Source organism: Lipotes vexillifer, unplaced genomic scaffold, assembly GCF_000442215.2.
Source record: "Lipotes vexillifer unplaced genomic scaffold, Lipotes_vexillifer_v1.1 scaffold414, whole genome shotgun sequence".
NCBI classification, from domain to species: Eukaryota; Metazoa; Chordata; class Mammalia; order Artiodactyla; family Lipotidae; genus Lipotes; species Lipotes vexillifer.
This window is the reverse complement of record NW_006782864.1, coordinates 450,471-474,781: the sequence shown is the minus strand read 5'-3', so window position 1 is coordinate 474,781 and position 24,311 is coordinate 450,471. Positions and strand designations below refer to the sequence as shown.

Below are 24,311 nucleotides of genomic sequence, written 5' to 3'. Positions count from 1 at the left end.
GCCCCGTTCCCCCCCAGCCGCCCTGTTCCCAGAGGAAGGCCAACAGAGAATCACAGTCTACGGCCCCAGCAGTCACTTTGGGCCTGCAGGCTCTTATTTCAGGCACCCTGGGTACCTTCCTAAGAAGCCACTTGAAGTGGAAAATGTAACAGGGCTGTCCATGTTCCTGATTCCTCTTTGAAGCCATTCATGACTTTCACAAAACCAGCTGCCACAATCCCATTTTAAGTCACCATTCCTTCTCCTTTTCCCCCAAATCACCAAAACCATTATTTCTACCCCAAATGGTTTGTTCATTTTTGTACCAAGCATGTCTTCTCCTCAAACAAGAAAAAGGATACTTGTAACATAATTGAAAAAATTCTCATATTGGAAGTTTCCTTGCTGGCAAATCTTATTGACGGCTTTCAAGAAAAGGGTCTCTCCCCGCGGCCACTCCTGCTCAAGCAGCACGATCACGTGCCCCAGCGCCATGTCGTCTCTGCTGTCCGTGAAGGCTCTCAGCTGCAGGACAGAGGGGAGGGAGTCACGGGGTGATCTCACACATGCCCGATACCACGTCCCCCAAAACGCTGTTGCAGGAAAGTGCGTGACTACGGTCACTAGTCAGAAGGGACAGCAGAAGTCAAGCCTGCCTGGCAAATGTCACTGCTGCTGGCGAGGAGGGGCCCCACCACAGAACCCGGCTCCCCGGCACCCTCGTGAGCATCCTGGCCGGAGCGGGACATGCAGGGTGGGCCCGAGGCACCCCCTGCTGAAGCAGCACGATCACGTGCCCCAGCGCCATGTCGTCTCTGCTGTCCGTGAAGGCTCTCAGCTGCAGGACAGAGGGGAGGGAGTCACGGGGTGATCTCACACATGCCCGATACCACGTCCCCCAAAACGCTGTTGCAGGAAAGTGCGTGACTACGGTCACTAGTCAGAAGGGACAGCAGAAGTCAAGCCTGCCTGGCAAATGTCACTGCTGCTGGCGAGGAGGGGCCCCACCACAGAACCCGGCTCCCCGGCACCCTCGTGAGCATCCTGGCCGGAGCGGGACATGCAGGGTGGGCCCGAGGCACTGAACGCGGGGATGAGGGCGCGAGGAAGGTGAGCGGTCTGGGCAACAGAGGAGAATTTGGGGACTTCTTTTAAGGGGCCGGGGGGTGGGATGGAGGGTGGGCTAGAGGCCCCCTTAGACAGAGGGGTCTGAGGAGACCGTGGGACTGGGGAGAAAGGCCAGCGGGAGCCACGGGAAGGAGGATGCAGGGGTGTGAAGTGAGAAGCTGTCAAAGGGCTTCTGGTTCTAAACCGGTAGCTGTGCCTGAAGTCACTTCAAATTGTTTCTGCCGCCTCAATGCTTCAGATCAAGAGTCAGGTTTGGGAATTACCCCCCTGAAGGGGAGACCTGACACTGCTGCCCGCTGCTCATGAGCCTTCGTAGACAATTCAGCCTGTCCGCCCCAGGCCTCCGCTCCCCACAGCCCGGTCCTTAGACTTTCCTGACTCTGCTGGGCCTCTGCACGTGCCCAGCCTCATGCCCTATCCCTGTGATAATGAACTCACATCCCTCCATAAGCCCAACAGCACTTGTGCTCCCTTCTTCTGTAGCTAATATATCCTGAATCGTAGGCTAATTCATAAAATATTTACTGGACACTACCATAGGCAAGGTTATTTGTGTATCCACCCAACTATTACCTGTAAGTTATCTGTCTCACTGTTACCCATAAACCTCTCGAGGATGGGGATTATTTCCTACTCATCTTTGCCTAGTGCAGTCGATATTTAATAACTATTTGTTAATTCCTTACCCATGTGCTTTCCTCACTACACCAACCTGTTTTCAAAGGACTAAACTAACATTTGTGCCTAAGGCTCTCAATTCAAGTCATTCCAGCTCATCAGAACAATCTTTCAAATTAATTTCCTTTACACTAATCAATGTGAAGCTTACCTTAAAACAAGCTAACATTAAGTGCAGGCAATAGGGCATGAGCGCCTTGCTGGTACAAGGCAGAAGCTTCAGATCTGAACCTAAGAAAAGTCCACAATATATTTGTTAGTAGCAAAGAAAAGAGCTTTGAGCAGCAAATGTTTAAAGTGCTTTCCTTAAAAGGAAAAGGATAAGCAACAATCACATGGTCTCAACACAGTTAAACCACAATTACATTTAGTGAAGGTGAAACTGGTTTTTCAATCGTCTCTGGATTTCATTTCTCAATCTAAATTTCTAAAGTTGCTTAAATACTTATTATTATGAAACATTTCAAATATATAGAAAATGACAGAGATTATGACAAACAGCAGAGTGCTCACCACTCAGCTGTATAAAATGCTGACATCTGCTTTAGTTTTAGATTTTAATACAAAGCATTGCGAGCTCACTTCTCTTCTGATGCCACTCCTGCCTCCCTCCTGAGAGAAGACTGCTATTCTGAACGGGGGATCATCATTCCTGTGCACACTGCCTGCTTTTAACACAGGAATCTATATTCACGCACCACAGAGAAACGTTTCGTGTGTTTTCAGTCTACTATATAAATGGTGTCATAGCGTACATATCTTTCTGCAGATTGTTTTTGGTACTAATATCTGTGGCTCTAGCTCATTGGTTTTCTGTGTTATGTAGTGTTCTGTTGATTACACTGACCACACCTGATTTATCCATTCTTTTATGGTAAACACTGAGTATTCCAATTTTTCACTATTACCAACAATGCTGAAATAAACATTCTTATACATATTTTCTTGTGCACTTGTGGAAAAAACTTTAAGCAATGGTTGTTTTTCAAACCAAGACCATAGTCCTTTCCTTTATGCTGTGTGCTCTTTCTATCCTAAATCCTCTCTACCCCAGAGGCAAGAAGTAGCAAGAAATAAATATGCTTTTCACGTGGCAACCCTGTGCACACACACTTACACATGTTCATACAGCTGGCTCCTGAGCAACACAGGTCTAAACTGCACGGGTCCACTTATACATGGATTTTTCAGTAAATACAGTGTCTGCATTTTCATCTTACAGATCTCTAAATGAACTGTGGGGAAAAGTTTGTATTGGATTAGAGATCACAACATGTGGAATCAAAAGAATTGTGGTCTGAGCCCTGATTTTATCCAAACTGTTCCAGCTTCCTGCCCTAGGCTGAGTCACTGGTCAGTTCCTGTTTTTGAGGCAGAGAGCAGTACCCAGATTTTCGACCGTGGCGGGGAGGGGTGGGTCTGAGCCCCTGGGTTAACTCCTGCATTGTTCAAGGGTCAACTGCGTGTCTAAAACAAAAGGTTCATGAAATAAAATTTACCCTCTTTAGTGGAGATACATTCATTTTAATAATACTGTTACAGTCTATCTCATTAAAAAAGAAAATTTCTATGGGAAATTCATGACCCAGTAGGTGAGGGCCCAAGTTTGGAGATCACTGATCTAAAGTCTATACCTGGAAGGGGCACATAACCAGGTAGTGAGATATGCAACTTGGTACGGCTAAACTGCTCTCCAAAGTGACCATATGAATCTATGCGCCTTCCAGAAGCACGTGGGCGATGCGTATCTTCACGTCCTGATGGTCAATATGGCCACCCTTTACTCTCTGCATCCTGATGTAAAATGATAGCTTATTGTTTTAATCTGAATTTCCTGTATTAATAATAGGTGGAGAATCTTTCCAAGTAGTTTTTGGCCATTTGGCTTCTGTGAATCTGTTGTTCATATTTTTTGCCTATTTTTCTATGGGGGGTTGGTTATTTGTTTCTTATAGGAGCTCTTTCAAAATTCTGGATACTAATTTTTTGTTGAATATATAAGTATATAAATATATAAATTGTGCCGGACAATTTTCTTATAGTCTATAGCTTTTCACTTTGATCATAATATCTTTTGTTGGTATTTTGATTTTAACGTGATCAGATTCACTAATCTTTTATGTCGTGTGCTCTTTGTAGCCTAAATCCTTCTCTAACTAGAAAGCAACAAAGATCGTCTTCTGTATTTTCTTCTAAAAGTTTAAAAGTTTTAGTTTTAATATTTAAATCTTAAAATTTAAAGAGTTCTTGTGTAGTATGAAGGAGGAATCTCTTTTCTGTCGTTTTTGTATTTGGATCATCAACTGTAACAGTACCACTTACAGGATAAATTCATTCTTCCTCCCCTGAACTGTAATGCTACCAGTTTCTTCGTTCTCTATTCTGTTCCTGGGGTCAATCTCTACGCCAATGCTACACTTTAAAATTAGTCTTGATGTCCGCTAGGTCAAGTCTTACCCACCTGATCTGTTTCTGTTCCACAGAGATATTAATTTTTGAAGGGGTCTGGGCTATGTCTATTTTTTTCAACCTTTTGTTGTGGAAAATCCCAAACATATAAAAAGTAAACAGAATAGTATAATGAACTCCCAATAAGTATCAAAACTGTCATGCTTTTGTCTTCTAGAAAGCTTTCAGTGTCCTAAGGAACCTACTACCAGTCTCAAAGAAATTTTCTTCTAAAAAAATGTTATCATTTAGCTTCTCCACTTAGTCTCTCTGCTCCAGCTCAAATTACTTTTTGGGAAAAATATGAGGTAGGAGGTGAGGATTTTTTTTCCTTCTACATGAAGATCCCTTTGTTCCAGCACCATTTGTTGAAAAGGCTTTCCTTTCTCCATTGAATTACTTTGGCATCTTTATGGAAAATCATTTGACCATACTTATGTGGGTCCATTTCTGGATTCTCCAATCTTGTGCCAATACTGTCTGGATAACTGTAGCTTTATATTAAACCCTGCTATCAGGTAGGGTCACTTGTCATTTTGTTAGTCTTTTTCAAAACTGTTGTAGTAGTTCCATATAAATTTTAGAATCAGTTTGTCAACTTCTGTTAAAAAAAAAAGTCTGCTGGGATTTTAACTGGGATTGCATTGAATCTATAGAGACATTTGGGGAGAACTGGTATCCTAACAATATTGAGTCTTCTAACCTACAAACATGATTTTGCACATCTTTCACTGAATTTATCCCTAAGTATTTTATGGGTTTTGATGTTATTCTATTTGGAGATTCCTTGACTTTTCTATGTAGCCAAATATGTAGCTGTGAATAAAAACGGTTCTTTTTCAACCTTTCTTTTTCTTGCTTATTGTGTTTGCTAGAATCTCCAGGATGTTGAATTGAGGTGCTGACAGCAGACACCCCTGTACTGCTGCTGGTCTTGGGGAAAGCATTCAATATTTCATAGTTAAGAATGATGCTGAGGAAGTTTCCTCCTATCTCTAGTTTACTAAGATTTAAAAAAAATCATGAATGATAAATGCAGACATAATTGAATTCTGTCTGCATCTATTAAGATAATCTTATGATTTTTCTCCTTTAATCTGCTAATGTGGTGAACTGCAGTGATTGGTTTTCCTGTGTTAAACCACCTCTGCATTCCCGGTATACTTGGCTGTTATGTATTATCTTTCTTATATATGGCTGTATTTGCTTATATTTTGTTAAGAATTTTGGCATCTAAGATCATGATAGACACTGGCCTTTAATGTTCTTCTCTTGTTTCGTTTTGCTATCAGGGTTATGTTGGTCTTAAAAACTGAATTGGTAAGTGTTCCCTCTTTCTCTGTTTTCTCCAAAAGTGTGTACAGGATTGGAGTTATTTCTTACTAAATGCTTGACAAGATTCACAGTGAAGCCAAATGGGCCTGGAGTTTTCTTTGTGGGAAAGTTTTCGACAACAAAATTTAATTTCTTTGATAGATATAAAACATTCAGATTTTCTATTTCGTTTTGTGTCTGTTTTGGTAAGTTGTGTTTTTCAAGGAATTCTTTCCATTTCACCTAAATTGTTAAATTTATTGGCATAAAGTTATTCACAACCTATTCTCTTACTGTCCTTCTGGTTTCAGCACGATCTGGAGTGACATTCCCTCTTCCATTCCTGATACTGGTTATTTGTATTTACTACCTTCCTGGTCAATCTTGTTAGGGGTTCATCAATTTCATTAGTTTTTTTCAGAAAACCGACTTTTTGCTTTATTAATTTCTTCTATTTTTTTTCTATTTCATTCGTTTCTGCTCTTGTCTTTATTATTCCCCGTTTTCTACTTGGCTTGGGTTTGACAGATTACCTTTTTCCAACTTCTAAGATGGAACTTAGATCATGACAGTGGTGCTCTCTTCCTTTCCTATGAAGCATCACAGCTCAATTTACGTCGTCTTTCAACAATAAGCAACTTGAGGTAAAGCTCAAAACAGCCCAAGAGAGACAAGCTAAGAGATCCTTCTCAGCTAAGCATTACAAGATTTCCTAGAATTGGTAAAGATAGGAAAAGGAGCTCACTGATATTCTTCAAAGAGCCAACAAACTCAGGAACTGACGAGAACTTTGGAAGAAGGGCAGATGTATGGCCGCTTATGAAATCAGAGCCACGAAAAGCTTGGCGAGCACTTCACTTCTTAGACAATTTGTCAAGCTCTGCAGATCCCATGGTATTATGTTGTCAGGAATTACAAAAAATTCCCAGCCTTAGGTCCTAAAGCTATTTCTATAAAATAAAAATAAAATTTGTCACTGTACCTTTTCTAAACTTGGGCTTTATTTTTGAGGGTTCTTCCTGTGACTTGCCTCCGTCCTGGATGGGGAGGACCATGTAGCACATCAAATCAAGGACTTTCTCACACGTCATCTAGAGAAGACAAGACCAGAAGGAACTAACTGAAAGTTTCTGACTGAAACCAAATCTACGTAACTAAAACCTATGCAGCACAAGTGGGGCCACCTGTGCACAGAGCTCGGGAGCACGGCCCCAGGGCGCCACATGACCAGTACTGTCTGCTTGACACCGAGTGTAGAAAAATAACAGATTAAATCCACGTACTAGACCATTCAGGAAACACTAACTCATTCTTCACTGTTAAAAAACAAAAGAACAGGGCTTCCCTGGTGGCGCAGTGGTTGGGAGTCCGCCTGCCGATGTGGGGGACACGGGTTCGTGCCCCGGTCCGGGAAGATCCCACATGCCGCGGAGCGGCTGGGCCCGTGAGCCATGGCCGCTGAGCCTGCGCGTCCGGAGCCTGTGCTCCGCAACGGGAGAGGCCACAAAGGTGAGAGGCCCGCGTACTGCAAAAAAAAAAAAGAACAAAACCTAAAAATTAATCAAGTATTAACTAAACTACCAAAGTGTTTCACAGCACAGTGGAATCCAAAAGAAGTATGTCCCTATCTTAAGGACATTTACTAACTCGCTGAATAGAAAAATTAACAAAATGGGACACGTGGTGGACTAAAATGTTATGTTTAGAGCATAATTTAAAACTAAGTAGAAACACCCACAGGCTAAACTAGCAGGAAAAATTTCAGGCAGGGAGGTGATCTAAGCCTTAAAGGGGGGCAGGATCTGAAATATGGAAAAGAGAAAAATGGGTTTTCAAAGGAGCAGAGAAAGATGACGTGGGGAAGGCTTTCTACTGGTTTTGGTGATTCCCTTGAAGGGAAGGAGGGCGTGGTTTAGGAAACAGACATGAAACTGGACCAATGACGTGCTGCTGGATGAGAGGCGGCCCCAGGTGCCCACGGAGCAGGTGGTCTCAAGCCACAGAGAGCAGGGCATCACCTTCTGTCCACCCATCAGTCAGAATCGGCTGAGGGAGCATTTCCTGTGTGTCAGGCACAACCCCCTACTACCCCCATTTTACAGATGACGAAGTGGAATCTTAAATCCATGCTTCCCAACCTTTTTCATGTCTTGGCACTTCCAGAAAATAGTATTTGTAAGGCTGCTCAGCGCTGGCAGCAAATGATCCGGGGTTTAGCTGCCCAAGCCACAGCTAACTGCCTGGGGCTGAGGGGTCGGTATCATGGCACATCCAGAATCACCCATGGCCACAGGGTCGTGAAGCTCCAGCTTTGAGAGATCGGCAGCTGGGGAGTTAAGAACTTGAACCCTGGAGTTAGACAGGTCACAGCGCTAGTGAGTAGTGAGACCGGGAGTTAACTCAGAATCATATGCCGCCATCCTTCCTTCAATACCCACCTTCTTTCCCCGACGGTGCGGGCCTGGGTGAAACCACCCTTCCCTGAATGACTGCTGTGCACAGGTCTGAGGCAAACTGCTAGCACTGGATTTTTAACTATCTTACATAAACACCTGCACTTCTCTCTCCAACTCAAATTAGATGTCCTTGAACATAGGGATCCCACCCTGGGGCACCCAGGAAGTCAACACCTCGATGAAATGGAATGATGAGAGCAATGTTGTAGAGGGCTGACCATAACTTATAGGGTTGGAAAAATGGTTACAGGCAACAAACTCGGTTAAAAGCTGTGGGTTAGGGTGGTGGCAGTGGAAAAAGGCACTATGCCAAAAGCACTGGTGCCCCATCCTGGAAGAGACAAAAGGACCAGCTTGAGAAAAAGTCTCTGTGACTTGACAGGTGGTGTCTAAGGTCCAGAGAACTAAGAAAATGCACATCTGGACAAGCTGAGTCCCAGCCAAAGACAGGCAGTCAGAGACTCAGGAATCGGGTAAGGTAGAAACCAAAGATGAAAGCCTAAGAGTGACCCGCACGGAGGTGGTAACAGGAGCCCTCAGAGAGAATGAGTCTGCGTAGCTTAATCAAATCTACCAGTTTATTGTACGCTCCCTTGTACAATGTAGAACAGCAGTACCGTGCACGGCTGTCTAATTCTACATGACACATGTGTATCTGTGTGCATAACTATGTGCTCTCTTAAGTTCTGAAAAGGAATCAACTGAAACTTAGAATTAGGCACCTGACAACATAAGTGATGGTAGAAAAGCATTTCAATTTTAAATGCACATACTTCACATACTTATTAACTTTTTCTTTCTAAAATTCATCAAGGCAAATTGTAAATCATATTTCAAAGTTCAAGTGAAAAAATTTAATTTAGGTTTTTAATCACAAAGTAATCAACTTAACATACAGAGAGACAAGAAGAAATCCGAGTTGGTGTGTTAAGGTGTGACCTGAATCTATCCAGTAACTGTGCGTATAAAGCTGCGCTGGTCACGCTCACCGCATGCAGGTGTTTACTGCGGACCGAAGCTGTGCGGCCACCAGGCAAGGAGGGGCTCACAGCATGGAGAAGACAGGTCTGTTCACACAGCTGCTCCTGCAACACCCCTAGGAGGTGTCTCTACCACGTAAAAAGAGAACCTGAGGTTCAGATATGCTATTGTGAATCTCCATCTCCCACTGGGTGAAGGCCTCTTCTGTCCAAGTACAAGAGGACTGACTCCACTCTAAAGGGATTCCAGGCAAGAAAGTAAAAATCATCCTCAAACAAATGGAATAATGAGCGGGAAATGTGAAAAGTATGGAAGCCTAACTTGAGGGAAGCTATAGAAAGGAGGAAATTAAACAGCATCACTAAGCTTTTCACCAGCAGATTAGATAATAAAATCTAGGCAGAAAGAGCTAGCTTCAAGTAAACATGCACTGAATTAAAAAGCCACTCCGGGGAAAAAAAAAAAGAAAGCCCCAGGGTCATCGAGTGCTCCTGTGTGTCCCCGTGCCAGGCACCCAGTACTCACTCTGTATTCCCCCAAGGCAAAGTGGCAGGTCGCCAGCTGGATGAGCGCCCTCTGATGCTCCAAGGTCCCCTGTCCCGAGATCTGTGGCTGAGGAAGTGGTCCCTGGAGAGCTGCCAAGTGGTGCAGGCTGGCTATGGCCTTTTTATATTGACCCTTAGAAAGTCGCAGCAAGGAGGGAAACACAGTGCCATTAAAGAATCTCCAGAGCGAATTACGCCCCTAGCAATGCAACCACAAATCAGGCACCTGTGCTTAATCATTTGAGGAGGGAATGGACACAGCTACAGAATCAAACCAACTTAGCTAAAGCTCCGTGGAGGATCTGTAGGGGGACTTCATAAATACAAAGATTTTTCTTTCTAGTCTTAATTCTTGAGACTAAATAAAATGGCACAAGCTCTTTGGTAGAGTACATTCTGGATATACCACTTCTTTATGAATATTTTACTACTAATACCATTTCTCCTTCATGAAGGCTGGAAGCTGCAACCTGCCTATTTCAACAACGGGGGTTGGAAGCTCTCCCTCTCGTTACTGAATCCTCTCTCGCTTCTGGACATAAGTAGCTCGAGGACACAGAGCAAGGCAGCAGGGCTCCCCCAGAGCAGAGAGGAGGGGTGAGCAGTGTTTGTCTTTCACTGAGAAATAAAACTCTTACTTTTACAGAGGGGTGTGATTGGACCCCCCAAAAGTAACCCAGATGTGGGCCTGCCGTCCGGAGCTGTCCTCAGCTGAAAGTGGACCACAATCCCCTCTCATCAGTGAAGACAGAACATCTGCCTTCAGAGCAGGAGGAAACGCACACACCTTCACGCTGAAGATGCTCGCAGCAACCGTGGTCCTGTCAAGACACAGGTACTTAAACACACATTACCTGATAGATGATCACATCGTTGAGGAAGATTCTCAACCAAAGCCAAGTATCCGTCTTCCACGCCAAACAAATTCTTGTAAATTCTGAGCAAGAATTCAAAAGCTAATTTACCAGAAATATGTAACACAGAAGCAGAGAATAAAACTGACATACCCACCAACAGAACGACAGTCAGAGAGAAACAAATTACCAAAAAATGGATGCAACTTTAGACTTTGATTTCTAAAACAATGGTCTGGACTTTCAGTTAGATAGTAAAGTTAGGGCAGAATACTTACCAGTAATATACAAGCAATAACCTTATTAGGCACCAACACTTACTAAGCACACATCATGGGCTAGCAGCTGCTCAAAATGCTTTTCACACACTACTTTATCTTTTAAACTGCTTTGTTTTCACCCAGTTGAAGTAATAAATATATGACACTAAGAGTTTCACTCACTTTTTAAAGTCGATTTATACCTAAAGAAAAACATCCCCTCCAAAAGTCACATACCTGTTCACCATTCTAGATGTGACAAGGAGGAACTGGATGATGCAATGTTTACTTAGAAACTATGACATGACACATCAAACAAGGGGCCTGTATAGGCACGCGACAGGAGCAGGCCAGGGACAAATGTCCACTGGCCAGGAGGAAAGTAACGGCCTTGATCCCAAAGTATAGGAAAATATGCTGGTTAGCAGAGTGCTAGTGATTTCTGAGTAGTGTTGAAATACTCAGTAGTGTAAATATTATACAGAGGAAACTCCCTCTCATTTCTGTCTATGCTCAAAGTGGGCTTTCTGCAGTGTTTGGAATTTGGGCTTTCAAGCAACGGAGTCAAGTCAGGCATCACAGCACCACCTTCTGCAGCCTTAGTCACATGTGGCTGGAGGGGGCACAAAGCAGTGGGCAGAGAGACTAAAAGCACCAGACAAACCCAGCAAGAAAAAAGGCCAGCAATATAAATTTTAACAGAAAGACCAAACCGCCCCCTCCAAGTCCACCCCAACCCTGATTATAATACACCCCCAGTGCAGGAGCTAAGAGGTAAATGGTTATTTGAATATTTATAACTGATTAGATTTCCTGCTCAAAAAAGAATCCTATGAAATGTGTGAACTACTGTAATCAATTTAATTAGCTGTTAGTGACTTGACATTTCGAGTAGAATAATGAACCTTTTCGGCATGATGATTTCACATAAAAAATGAAATATCACAACAGGATAAGCATGCCTTACCCTTGTCAAGGAATTCCAGGGAATAGAGCAGCTCCCAGCTCTCTCTGGCCAGCTTAAAGCTTTCCAGCACCTCGACTGAGTTAGCAAGTTCTGCCTTATTGACAACAATGTGACGATTCCTTCCTTTTGCTGAACAGTCTTCATCGTCTGAACTCTGCTTAGAGAATGTGAAGAACATGATTAAAGTTATAAAGATAGTCACTACTTAAACATTATTACGTTTATTGCCGCCAATTCTGATTACTATATGAATTTCATGTCAAAGGATACTATAATACAATTTTTTTGAATTTAACAATTTAGCTTTAAAAAGTAACATAAAATTTTCATCCTTTCACACGTTTGATGGTTACTTTTAAAATTAAGATTTTCTGATGATAAATTCTTAGCTTATGTTGGCTTCAGAGTAAAGCTATAGAGTTAAAACTTCCAATAACTTAAAAAAAAAAATCAATGTTATAAAAGCCAAAACTTACATTTTTACATTTAGGGATACAGTTTAATTAAGTAGCACCTGTTTTACAGTTTACTTTTTTTCCAATATGTGACATTTAATTTGCTTCCAAGAAACAGTTTGTTCTGTAGTGCAATAGAATTAAAGCCCGAGTCCTCTGAGAAATAATTAAGAGAAACTGTTACTTATCTTTTGTTCATTGCATATAACTTCTCCAATGGCCACCCAATGCAAGGTGTCTGGCCAGGAATTACATTTGTCTGCACTTACCCATTTCCTACATTTCTTGCTCTTCATCTCAAATAAAGCCAAAGAAAAGAGAGGGCCTCAGAGAAAGGCAATTATTGTAAATGCCACTGAGTATGGTCAGACTTTTTGCCAAAAACAAGTAAAGTCAAAAAAGCTCCATTTCACTTTATTTTCCTGAAAATTTCTTGAATCTTTTATTCTACCTATGTCATTTTTATTCATTCATTGACCCAAATTAAATTTTCCCTGCAGATTTTTACCCCACTAAGACCGTCTAAAAATATGTACAAATAAACACATCTATGAAACAGAAACAGACTCACAGACATAGAGAAGAGACCTGTGGTTGCCAAGGGTGGGAGTGGGGGAGGGAAGAACTGGGAGTCTGTGATTAACAGATGCAAACTATTATATATAGAATGGATAAAAAACAAGATTCTACTGTATAGCACAGGGAACTATATTCAATAGCCTGTAATAAACCATAACGGAAAAGAATATGAAAAAGAATATATATGTATAACTGAATCAATTTGCTGTACAGAAGAAATTAATACAACACTGTAAATCAACTGAATCAACTGAATTTTTTAGATTCAATAAAATTTTAAAAAAATACGTAAAAATATTTCAGCTAAAAGCTCCAATCCTCATAAACAAAACCAACAAACCTCTAGCCAGGCTCACCAAGAAGAAAAGAGAAGAACTAAATAAAATAAGAAATGAAAGAGGAGAAATAACAACCAATACTGGAGAAACAAAAAAAATCATAAGAGAATACTATGAACAGTTATATGCCAATGAAATGGACAACCTAGAAGAAATGGACAAGTTTCTAGAAACATACAGCCTGTCAAAACTTAATCAAGAAGAAACAGATACTCTGAACAGACCAATCACTAAAACAGAATCTGTAATTTAAAAGACTCCCTGTAAACAAAAGTCCAGGATGAGATGGCTTCACTGGGGAATTCTACCAAACACACAAAGAAGAACTCATACCAATCCTTCTCAAACTCTTCCAAAAGACTGAAGAGGAGGGAACACTCCCAAAGCCATTCTATGAAGCCACCATCACCCTGATACCAAACCAGACAAAGACACAACAAAAAAAGAAAATTACAGGTCAATATCTTTGATAAATATAGATGCAAAAGTCCTCAACAAAATATTAGCAAACTGAATCCAACAATACACAAAAATGATCATACACCCATGATCAAGTCAGATTCATTCCAGGGTCACAAGGATGGTTCAACATAACACTAATCAATCAATGAGATACACCATATTAACAAAAGAAAAGACAAAAACCACATGATTATCTCAACAGATGCAGAAAAAGGATTTGATAAAATTCAACATCTGGACTTCTCAGATGGCGCAGTGTTTAAGAATGCACCTCCCAATGCATGGGACACAGATTCGATCCCTGGTCTGGGAAGATCCCACATGCTGCGGAGCAACTAAGCCTGTGCACCACAACTACTGAAGCCCGCACACCCAAGAGCCTGCATGCCACAAATACTGAGCCCATGCGCTGCGACTACTGAAGCCCGTGTACTCTAGGGTCCACGTGCCGCAACTACTGAGCCTGCATGCTGCAACTACTGAAGCCTGCATGCCTAGAGCCCATGCTCCGCAACAAGAGAAGCCACCGCAATGAGAAGCCTGTGCACCACAACGAAGAGTAGCCCCTGCTCACTGCAATTAGAGAAAGCCCTTGTGCAGCAATGAAGACCCAATGCAGCCAAAAAATAAATAAGAACAAAACAAAACAAAACAAAACAAGACTCAACAACCATTCATAATGAAAGTTCTCACCAAAGTGGAAATTAACATATCTCAACATAATAAAACCACTTACGACAAACCCACAGCCAACATAATACTCAATGGTGAAAAGCTGAAAGCCTTCCCACTAAAATCTGGAACAAGACAAGGATGCCTACTCTTACCACTTCTATTCAACAGTGTTGGAAGTCCTAACCCAGCAATTAGACAAGAAAAAGAAATAAAAGGTATCCAAATTGGAAAGGAAGAGGTAAAACTGTCATTGTATGCAGAAGAAATGATACTCTATATAGAAAAATCCTAAAGACTCCACACAAAAACTATTAGAACTAATAAATGAATTCAGCAAGGTAGCACGATACAAGATAAATATAGAAAAATCTGTTACATTTCTTCACATTAACAATGAAATATCAGAAAGTAAAAAAAAAAAATCCCATTTAAAATCAGCTCAAAAAAAAAATAAACCTAGGAATAAACCTAATCAAGGAGGTGAAAGACCTATACGCTGAGAACTCTAACACTGATAAAGGAAACTGAAGATGATTCAAAGAAATGGAAAGGTATCCCATGCTCTTGAAATGGAAGAATTAATATTGTTAAAATGGCCATACTACCAAAAGCAATCTACAGATTTAATGTGATCCTTTATCCAATTACCTATGACATTTTTCACACAGCTAAAACAAATAATCCTAAAATTTATATGGAACCACAGAAGACCTAGAATTGCCAAAGCAATTCTCAGGAAAAAGAACAAAGCTGGAGGTATAACCCTCCCAGACTTCAGACAATACTACAAAGCTATAGTAATCAAAATAGCATGGTATGGGCACAAAAACAGACATATAGATCAATGGAACAGAATAGAGACCAGACATAAACCCACACACCTCTGGTCAATTAATCTTCAACAGAGGAGGCAACAATATACAATGGAGAAAAGACAGTCTCTTCAGCAGGTGGTTCTGGGAAAGCTGGACAGCCACATGCAAATCAATGAAATTAGAACACTCCCTCAAACCATACACAAAAATAAACTCAAAATGGCCTAAAGACTTATATATAAAGCATGACACCATAAAACACCTATAAGAGAACATAGGCAAAACATTCTCAGACATTAATCATAGTAATATTTTCTTAGATCAGTCTTCCAAGGCAAAAGAAATAAAAACAAAAACAAACAAATGGCACCTAATCAAACTTATAAGCTTTTGCTCAGCAAAGAAACTCATAGGAATGCAAGAGATTTCTGTGCATTAATTTTGTATCCTGCTACTTTACCATCATTGATTAGCTCTAGTAGTCTTCTGGTAGCATCTTTTCTTTTTGTTTTGTTTTGTTCTTTGTTTTTTTGTTTTTGGCGGCGTTGGGTCTTTGGTGCTGCACAGTGGGCTTTCTCTAGTTGAGGCGAGCGAGGGCTACTCTTCATTGCGGTATGGGGGCTTCTCACTGTGGTGGTTTCTCTTGTTGCAGAGCACAGGCTCTAGATGTGTGGGCTTCAGCAGTTGTGGCTGGCGGGCTCTAGAGTCCAGGCTCAGTAGTTGTGGCGCATGAGCTTAGCTGCTCCACGGCATGTGGGTTCTTCCCAGACCAGGGCTCGAACCCGTGTCCCCTGCATTGGCAGGCGGATTCTTAACCACTGCGCCACCAGGGAAGGCTTCTGGTAGCATCTTCATGATTCTCTATGTATAGTGTCATGTCATCTGCAAACAGTGACAGTTTTACTTCTTCTTTTCCGATTTGGATTCCTTTTATTTCTTTTTCTTCTCTGACTGCTGTGGCTAAAACTTCCAAAACTATGTTGAATAATAGTGGTGAGAGTGGGCAGCCTTGTCTTGTGCCTGATCTTAGAGGAAATGGTTTCAGTTTTTCACCACTGAGAACGATGCTGGCTGTGGGTTTGTTGTATATGGCCTTTATTATGTTGAGGTAGGTTCCCTCTATGCCTGCTTTCTGGAGGGTTTTTATCATAAATGAGTGTTGAATTTGGTCAAAAGCTTTTTCTGCATCTATTAAGATTATCATATGGTTTTTATCCTTCAGTTTCTTAATGTGGTGTATCACATTGTTTGATTTGCATAGCAAGATACAAAATTAATGCACAGAAATCTCTTGCATTCCTATACATCAATGATGAAAAATCTGAAAGAGAAATTAATGAAACACTCCCATTTACCACTGCAACAAAAAGAATAAAATACCTAGGAATAAACCTACCTAAGGAGACAAAAGACCTGTATGCAGAAAACTATAAGACACTGATGAAAGAAATTAAAGACAATACAAACAGATGGAGACATATACCATGTTCTTGGATTGGAAGTATCAATATTGTGAAAATGACTATACTACCCAAAGCGATCTACAGATTCAATGCAATCCCTATCAAACTACCAATGGCATTTTTCACAGAACTAGAACAAAAAATTGCACAATTTGTATGGAAACACAAAAAACCCCGAATAGGCAAAGCAATCTTGAGAAAGAAAAATGGAGCTGGAGTAATCAGACTCCCTGACTTCAGACTATACTACAAAGCTACAGTGATCAAGACAGTATGGTACTGGCACAGAAACAGAAATATAGATCAATGGAACAGGATAGAAAGCCCAGAGATAAACCCATACACATATGGTCACCTTATCTTTGATAAAGGCGGCAAGAATATACAATGGAAAAAAGACAGCCTCTTCAATAAGTGGTGCTGGGAAAACTGGACAGCTACATGTAAAAGAATGAAATTAGAACACTCCCTAACACCATATACAAAAATAAACTCAAAATGGATTAAAGACCTAAATGTAAGGTGAGATGCTATAAAACTCTTAGAGGAAAACATAGGCAGAACACTCTATGACATAAATCACAGCAAGATCCTTTTTGACCCACCTCCTAGAGAAATGGAAATAAAAACCAAAATAAACAAATGGGACCTAATGGAACTTCAAAGCTTTTGAACAGCAAAGGAAACCATAAACAAGAGGAAAAGACAACCCTCATAATGGGAGAAAATATTTGTAAACAAAGCAACTGACAAAGGATTAATCTCCACAATTTACAAGCAGCTCATGCAGCTCAATATCAAAAAAACAAACAACCCAATCCAAAAACGGGCAGAAGACCTAAATAGACATTTCTCCAAAGAAGATATACAGGTGGCCAACAAACACATGAAAGGATGCTCAACATCATTAACCATTAGAGAAATGCAAATCAACCAATACCGTGATACCGGTGAGGTATCACAGGGAGGTATCACCTCACACTGGTCAGAATGGCCGTCATCAAAAAATCTACAAAAAAATGCTGGAGGAGGTGTGGAGAAAAGGGAACGCCTCTTGCACTGTTGGTGGGAATGTAAATTGATACAGCCACTATAGAGAACAGTATGGAGGTTCCTTAAAAAACTAAAAATAGAACTACCATATGACCCAGCAATCCCACTACTGGGCATATATCCTGAGAAAACCATAATTCAAAGAGTCATGTACCACAATGTTCATTGCAGCTCTATTTACAATAGCCAGGACATGGAAGCAACCTAAATGTCCATTGACAGGTGAATGGATAAAGAAGATGTGGCACATATATATACTGGAATATTACCAGCCATAAAAAGAAACGAAATTGAGTTATTTGTAGTGAGGTGGATGGACCCTGAGTCTGTCATACAGAGTGAAGTAAGTCAGAATGAAAAGCAAATACCGTATGGTAACACATACATATGGAATATGAAAAAAAAAAAAGTGGTTCTGAAGAACCTAGCGGCAGGAAAGGAATAAAGACCTAGACGTAGAGAACGAACTTGAGGATACGGGGAGGGGGATGCATAAGCTGAGACAAAGTGAGAGAGTGGCATGGACATATATATACTACCAAATGTAAAACAGATAGCTAGTGGGAAGCTGCTGCATACTGCAGGGAAATCAGCTCGTACTCTGTGACCACCTAGAGCGGTGGGGTAGGGAGGATGGGAGGGAGAGATGCAAGAAGAAGGAGATATGGGGATATATGTACATGTACAGCTGATTCACTTTGTTATACAGTAGCAACTAACACACCATTGTAAAGCAATTATACTCCAGTAAAGATGTTTAAAAAAAAAAAGAAAATCATAAGCAAAATGAACAGACAACCAACGGACTGGGAGAAAATATTTGCAAACAATGTGATCAACAAGGGATTAATTTCCAAAATATACAGACAGCTCATGCAGCTCAATATCAAAGAAACAAACAATCCAATCAAAAAATGGGCAGAAGACCTACACAGACATTTTTCCAAACAAGACATACAGATGGCAACAGGCACGTGAAAAGATGCTCAACAACACTAATTATTAGAGAAATGCAAATCAAAACTACAATGAGGTATCACCTCACACTGGTCAAGATGGCCATCATTAAAAAGTCTACAAATAATAAACGTTGGAGAGGGTGTGTAGCAAAGGGAACCCTCCTGCACTGTTGGTGGGAATGTAAATTGGTACAGCCACTATGGAGAACAGTATGGAGGTTCCTTAAAAAACTAAAAGTAGAGCTACCATATGATCCATCAATCCCACTCCTGGGTATATATGTGGAAAAGATGAAAAGTCTAATTGGAAAAGATACATGCACCCCAATCTTCATAGCAGCACTATTCACAATAGTCAAGACATGGAAGCAACCCAAGTGTCCATCAACAGATGAATGGATAAAGAAGATGTGGTATATATGTATAATAGAACACTACTCAGCCACAAAAAAGAATGAAATAATGCCATTTGCAGCAACAATGGATGGACTATTATACTAAGTGAAGTAAGTCAGAGAAAGACAAATATTATATGATATGACTTGTATGTAGAATCTAAAAAAGACACAAATAAACTTATTTACAAAACAGAAACAAACTCACAGATATAAAAAACAAACTTATGGTGACCAAGGGGAAAGGGGGGGCGGGGGGAGATAAATTAGGAGTATGGGATTAATAGTTAAAAACTACTATATATAAAATAGATAACCAACAAGGACCTACTGCACAGCACAGGGAACTATATTCAATATCTTGTAATAACGTAGAATAGAAAAGAATCTGAAGTTGTACACCTGAAACTAACACAACATTGTAAAACAACTATAGTTAAAATAAAAAAAGCTCCAATCCTCAAGCTAAACTCAGAAAAAATTGGCACCTCCCTCCCACTACCCACCTTTCTCCCCATTCCTTGACAGCTGGGGACCCTCCCCGTCCCACCCTAGTTAGCTTCATATTCTTAGCCCCCTAGTAATGACACACCCCCCAATTCCTTTCAAAACCAAAACCCATCTGTCAGGCATCCTAGCTCATCGGGGCCACATGTGGGCCACACGTGGGCGATCTAGTGAGATATAGTAATAGGAATGGTGTGTTCATCACCGTGGCAACTCATGGAACACATTCCTGCCTCAAAATGAGATCAGGAGTTTCTGGAAGGGCCTCAGATGTGGTGGGGATAGTGTGGAGTTCCAAACAGTCTGTAAAATTTAGAGAAATTGATTTCGAAATACAGAAATGCACTCTAAGGCTCTGCAGGGATGCTCTGAAGCAGAGGTCAAGGAGTCCTGACCTCTGGGAAGGTACACAAGTGTATGTGGTGGGAACACCCTGCCCACAGGGAAGACTGCCCCCAGCTCCAGCTGCCTGGCCAGTCACGTGAGCAGGCACTTAGGCTGCGGGGAGAATGTCCACCCCACTGCAGGGGTGGGCCTCCACAAGGGCCAGCATTATCAGAGACACCAATTATTAAAGGGAAGTCAGACATCTGGATAGTGAGAGAAAGCTTCCAAGTTTTAGGTGCTAGGTTAGTAAGAAAACAAAACACTATGAGTAAAACAAGACAGGTCTGTGAACTGAGCTCATGGGCCACCAGGTATGTCCCTTGTCACAATGGGACAAACAGACCTGGTTGGACCTGCACTGGGTGGGGCAGGCAGTGGGACGGAGACCCCAGACTGCCTGGAGGGCCACAGCATGAGAGCAGAGCCTGCTAGACGGCACACGACGAGTGAAGGATGGAAGGAGGAACGGATGGGCCAGAGGCTAAACAGCTGTACCACTGCCCGGACCCACACCCGGGAGGGCATGTGTGAATCCCCTCGCGCACCAGAGCTCACCGAAGGCCTGCTGGGGCGCAGGCACCATTCGAATGGATGCCCAGACACTGTCACTGGCCCCGTGGAGCTTGTACTCTGGTGAAGGGACATGGACAGCAAACCAACCAACCAAGAAAGAATGAAAAATAAATAGCAATAAGGGCTATGCAGAATTAAGATACAGTAATAAAAAGAGAAAACTGATGGCCATTTGGAGGCAGCCTGTGGGAGAGAGTTCAGCTCTGGGCTGAGCACTGCTCGATGGGACCCAGCCAGGCACAGAAAGGCACTCCGCCCCGGAGCGTGGCTACGAGCTGCGCCGGGGCCCAGGCAGGAGCAGCGGCAGCCAGTGTGTCTGCAGCACCGAGGGTGGCTCAGTGCATGCTCTGAAGCCAAAGGAAAGAGTCTGGATTTTATTCTTAGAGTGATGTGGAGCCACCAGAGGCAGAAGCCATGTCTGACTCACATTGTAAAAAGGTCACTAAGGCTGCTGGGGAGAGGAGAGATTGTGGGAGGCAAGAGTGTGAGCAGGGAGTGAGGATGATGACTCGGGTGAGCAGGGGCAGAGGCCACGGTGCCTGGACAGGAAGGAGGTGGGAGGGATGGAGAGAAACGCAGGGCGCGGCTACGCTACATACACTGAATGACAGGCCACTGCTTTTCATTGAGACTAGGAACACACAACCTACCAACTACATGGGTGGGAGAGGTGTCTGTGGTCTTACTGTGAAACCACACACCCTCAGAAAGCAGAAGGGAGAGCTGACCAGAGCTACCTCGCCTGGGAATGTCAGGAAAGAACGAAAGAGCAGACAGAGGCATCTGGGAAAGCCTGGTTAGCATGGAGATCTCAGCCTGGGGTTCAGGGTTGGGCTTCAAAGCAAAATTGTGCATGTTGAGCATTCTTCTGTGGAAGGAAACAAACTAGTTTTTCAGAAGGGTTAATACCCTTACACGCACATTCAGAATGGGCCACGTCTTCCCACTCCAAACCATTTTATACTCCAGAACCTTGGAGACGTCAGATTAAACTGATTTTCAGACCTGTCTCTCATTAAGCCAGGTTCTCGTTAAATGTTACCCAAGGGCTGAAGAAGAGCAGGTAAGAGACTGAAAGGCGGAGAGAAGAGGGGACAGAAGGTGGGTGAGACTCCTGGCTGCCCTCACACTTCCACCAGAGGAGGGGCTGGCACGCTATGCCCTGCAGGACAAACCCTGCTGTCTTCCACTGTCTGTGGCTATTTCTGCACTTTAGGAGCAGAGCTGAGTATCTGCAATGGAGACGCATGGCCTGCAAAGCCTGAAACATTCACCACCTGGCATTTTACAGGACAAAGTTTGCTGAGACCTCCCCGAGAGCATCCCCACTGTCACATTACATGACGGGCCTCCACAAAAGTGTTCCTTGAAAGAAAGGATTCCTCTGCTTAAAAAGAGTTTGAAAATCAGCGCTGGGCACTGGCTTGCCAGCAGGCCAGACCAGAAGACTGATGGTTCACTCTCTCTGGTTTCCTGCATCTTTGTGCAAGCTGCCCCCTCTTAACAAAATCTACTTCCTAATTCCAAACAACAAAACCCTACGAGGCTGGCGTCAAATGCCAACCTCCTTCATGGGACCTTTCCAACATCTCCCCTCGGGTTATGACTTCCTACCCCGATGGCCTAAGAACTCCCTGTTCGGTGGCCAGTGCCCCTCGGCACCCCGCTCTACATGTCCAAGGTAGTTTATTTGGTTTTGCTTTTTAAATTTAATCGATGGCACTAAGTCAAACAGGTATAAATGACTTATACCAGGGTTCCTCAGCCTCAGCACTAGCGGCCTTTGGGGCTGGATAACTCTTTGCTGTGGGGCTCTCCTTGTGCACAGGAGTACGTTTAACAGCATCCCTGGCCTCCGTTCACTAGATACTAACAGTAACCCCCCCTCCCCACTGAGCCATGACCATCAAAAATGTCCTCGGACACTGTCAAATAACCCAGAGGGCAAAATCACCTCTAGTTGAGAACCACTGATTTTATATAGTAATTATATTGTATAATTAAAAGACCTAAGCTTTATCAATTTAGCTCCAGAGCCATGTTTTACAAAGATTCATTTCTAGCAAACCATAAACATATAATCTGTTAACAATTATATCTGAAAGAATTACCATGGTTTTTTCTCTTCCCTCAGCTAGTTTCCTCTTTTTATGTATGTGTTTATTGCGATCAATTTCTACATCACCATATACATTTGATATGTCCTCCAGAAGAACCAGTGGAACTTGGCTAGGGGCATTAGGACCTGTGGATGGAGGGAAAACACCAACACTTAAAAATGCAGCAAGGAAAACAGTACTTAATATCAGGTGGAAATTTACTCAACCATCGTGTGAAAATACGTTCAGTATCATCCCAATTAGGTAAACAAATAAGTATACATATACAGAAATGAAAAATTGTACAGATATAAACCAAATTGTTAATAAAGGTTCTTTCTCAGTGGTGGATAAGGGAAAGTTCCCTCTTTGTATGTGTTCTTATGTTATCTATCAATTTTTTAAAATGATCACGAAGCATAAAATTACCAAAAAAAGAAAAACTACCAAGTCACACATACATTATTGTTATAAATTCCAAACAAATCTAAATACATGAAACACTATAGTCAATACACAAAAATGGGAGCTGCGTTATACTGGAAGTATTGTGGGTGATTTCACCCTGTAGTTTTCCTGTTTTTCACATTTTCTAGAATTTATATGCATACATCTTATTTTAAAAATCTCTGTCTGTTGAGAAGTCATTGTGAAATCGACTTCAGTACTTAGCTACATCTGCTGCTTTTTTAAAACAGAGGCATTCAATATCTGTAGTTTCACAGTACCACTACATCCTTTGATATATAAGTTTTTAATGAAAACTTACTTACATAAAAATCAACAACTAATGAAAGCTCTGGCATCACCCCGCAATTATTTGGATCCAAGAACAATGTTAAGGTAAACATTTTCATCTTCCTCACCACCCCCAATGAGGCCAGTATTTTGAGACACTCTAAAATTCTTAAACCAACCTTGGAATAGAGACGGCTGTATGCTGTTGACATACTGAAATGCATTCTTAAAGAAGACCAACATAGTGGAATAAACCACTTGGTTTTTATATTTTGCATGAGCTTCGTTATCAAAGTTGTTCATGTATCTGCAGAGATCCTTCATTCTATGCAAAATATCACCATAGCTTCTGAAAGGTGAAGGACAATAAAAATTATTTAATTACTTTGGTCTTGTCAGCAAAAGGTCTACCAGAGAAAAGCTCCAATAGAACCATTACAACTACCAAATGTGGCTCTAGGCATGTAAAACTATTCTTCATTGTCTGCATATGGATGCAAATTCCTCTTCTGAATTAGAGTAGCAACAGGCCAAGAGTTCATGACACAAACATGCCAAGTAGCTTCTCTTTCCTCTAAACACCAAGGAGTGTTTCAAGCTCAACATCATCTTAAGAGTTCATACTTCCGCTGGGAATCTTTTAATAAAGTGAAAAACCACACTCTTTTGCATAAATACTGAGTGTTACAGAATTTGCCCAGACAGACGTGTACCTATACATTATATGCTTTTAGAAAAAAGTGTTTTGTTTTATAGAGAGTATGCTATCAAAAGATTTGTTATGCAATCTTAGAAATGAACAGTTTTGTACCGTCTTCCTTTATCCATCTGCCAGTCACATCTCATTCCAACGACATTCAAAATCTTAAACAACCTCTCCCAAGGGTCCACTATCTGGGATGATTTTTCAGTCAGCCCCTCTATTATGTACTTCTGAGAGCTACGTTTGCTCGGTGACATTAAATCAGACGTTTCTTGGGTACCTGAGATGTGAAAAAAAAGTAGTTTACAATTACCATTACTACTTACTATTTATGCGGTACTTTATAGAGAAAAAACGTCTAACTCCCCACGCAAGAGGCAAGAACACAGAACTTCAACATGTTGTGTGTTTTATTCAAAGACCCACCACTGGCCCCTGGTAGAGTAGGAAGGGACCTTTGAGCTGTGGTTAACGTATGAAGCTAACCTTACAGTTCAGCA

At 41.7% G+C, this 24,311-nt stretch overlaps 1 protein-coding gene across 1 annotated transcript in view; it reads right to left on the bottom strand.

Moving 5' to 3' along the window:
- INTS10 (integrator complex subunit 10) overlaps positions 1 to 24,311 on the bottom strand; it is a 37,555-nt gene that overhangs the window by 6,290 nt on the left and 6,954 nt on the right. Inside the window, exons 7-15 of the mRNA XM_007455458.1 lie at positions 23,920 to 24,091; positions 23,288 to 23,457; positions 22,383 to 22,516; positions 11,611 to 11,767; positions 10,384 to 10,466; positions 9,510 to 9,662; positions 6,530 to 6,638; positions 1,937 to 2,016; positions 342 to 504 (exon numbers count right to left, since the gene is read on the bottom strand). Of these exons, the coding sequence (XP_007455520.1) occupies positions 342 to 504; positions 1,937 to 2,016; positions 6,530 to 6,638; positions 9,510 to 9,662; positions 10,384 to 10,466; positions 11,611 to 11,767; positions 22,383 to 22,516; positions 23,288 to 23,457; positions 23,920 to 24,091 (1,221 nt within the window). The remainder of the gene's footprint in view (positions 1 to 341; positions 505 to 1,936; positions 2,017 to 6,529; positions 6,639 to 9,509; positions 9,663 to 10,383; positions 10,467 to 11,610; positions 11,768 to 22,382; positions 22,517 to 23,287; positions 23,458 to 23,919; positions 24,092 to 24,311) is intronic.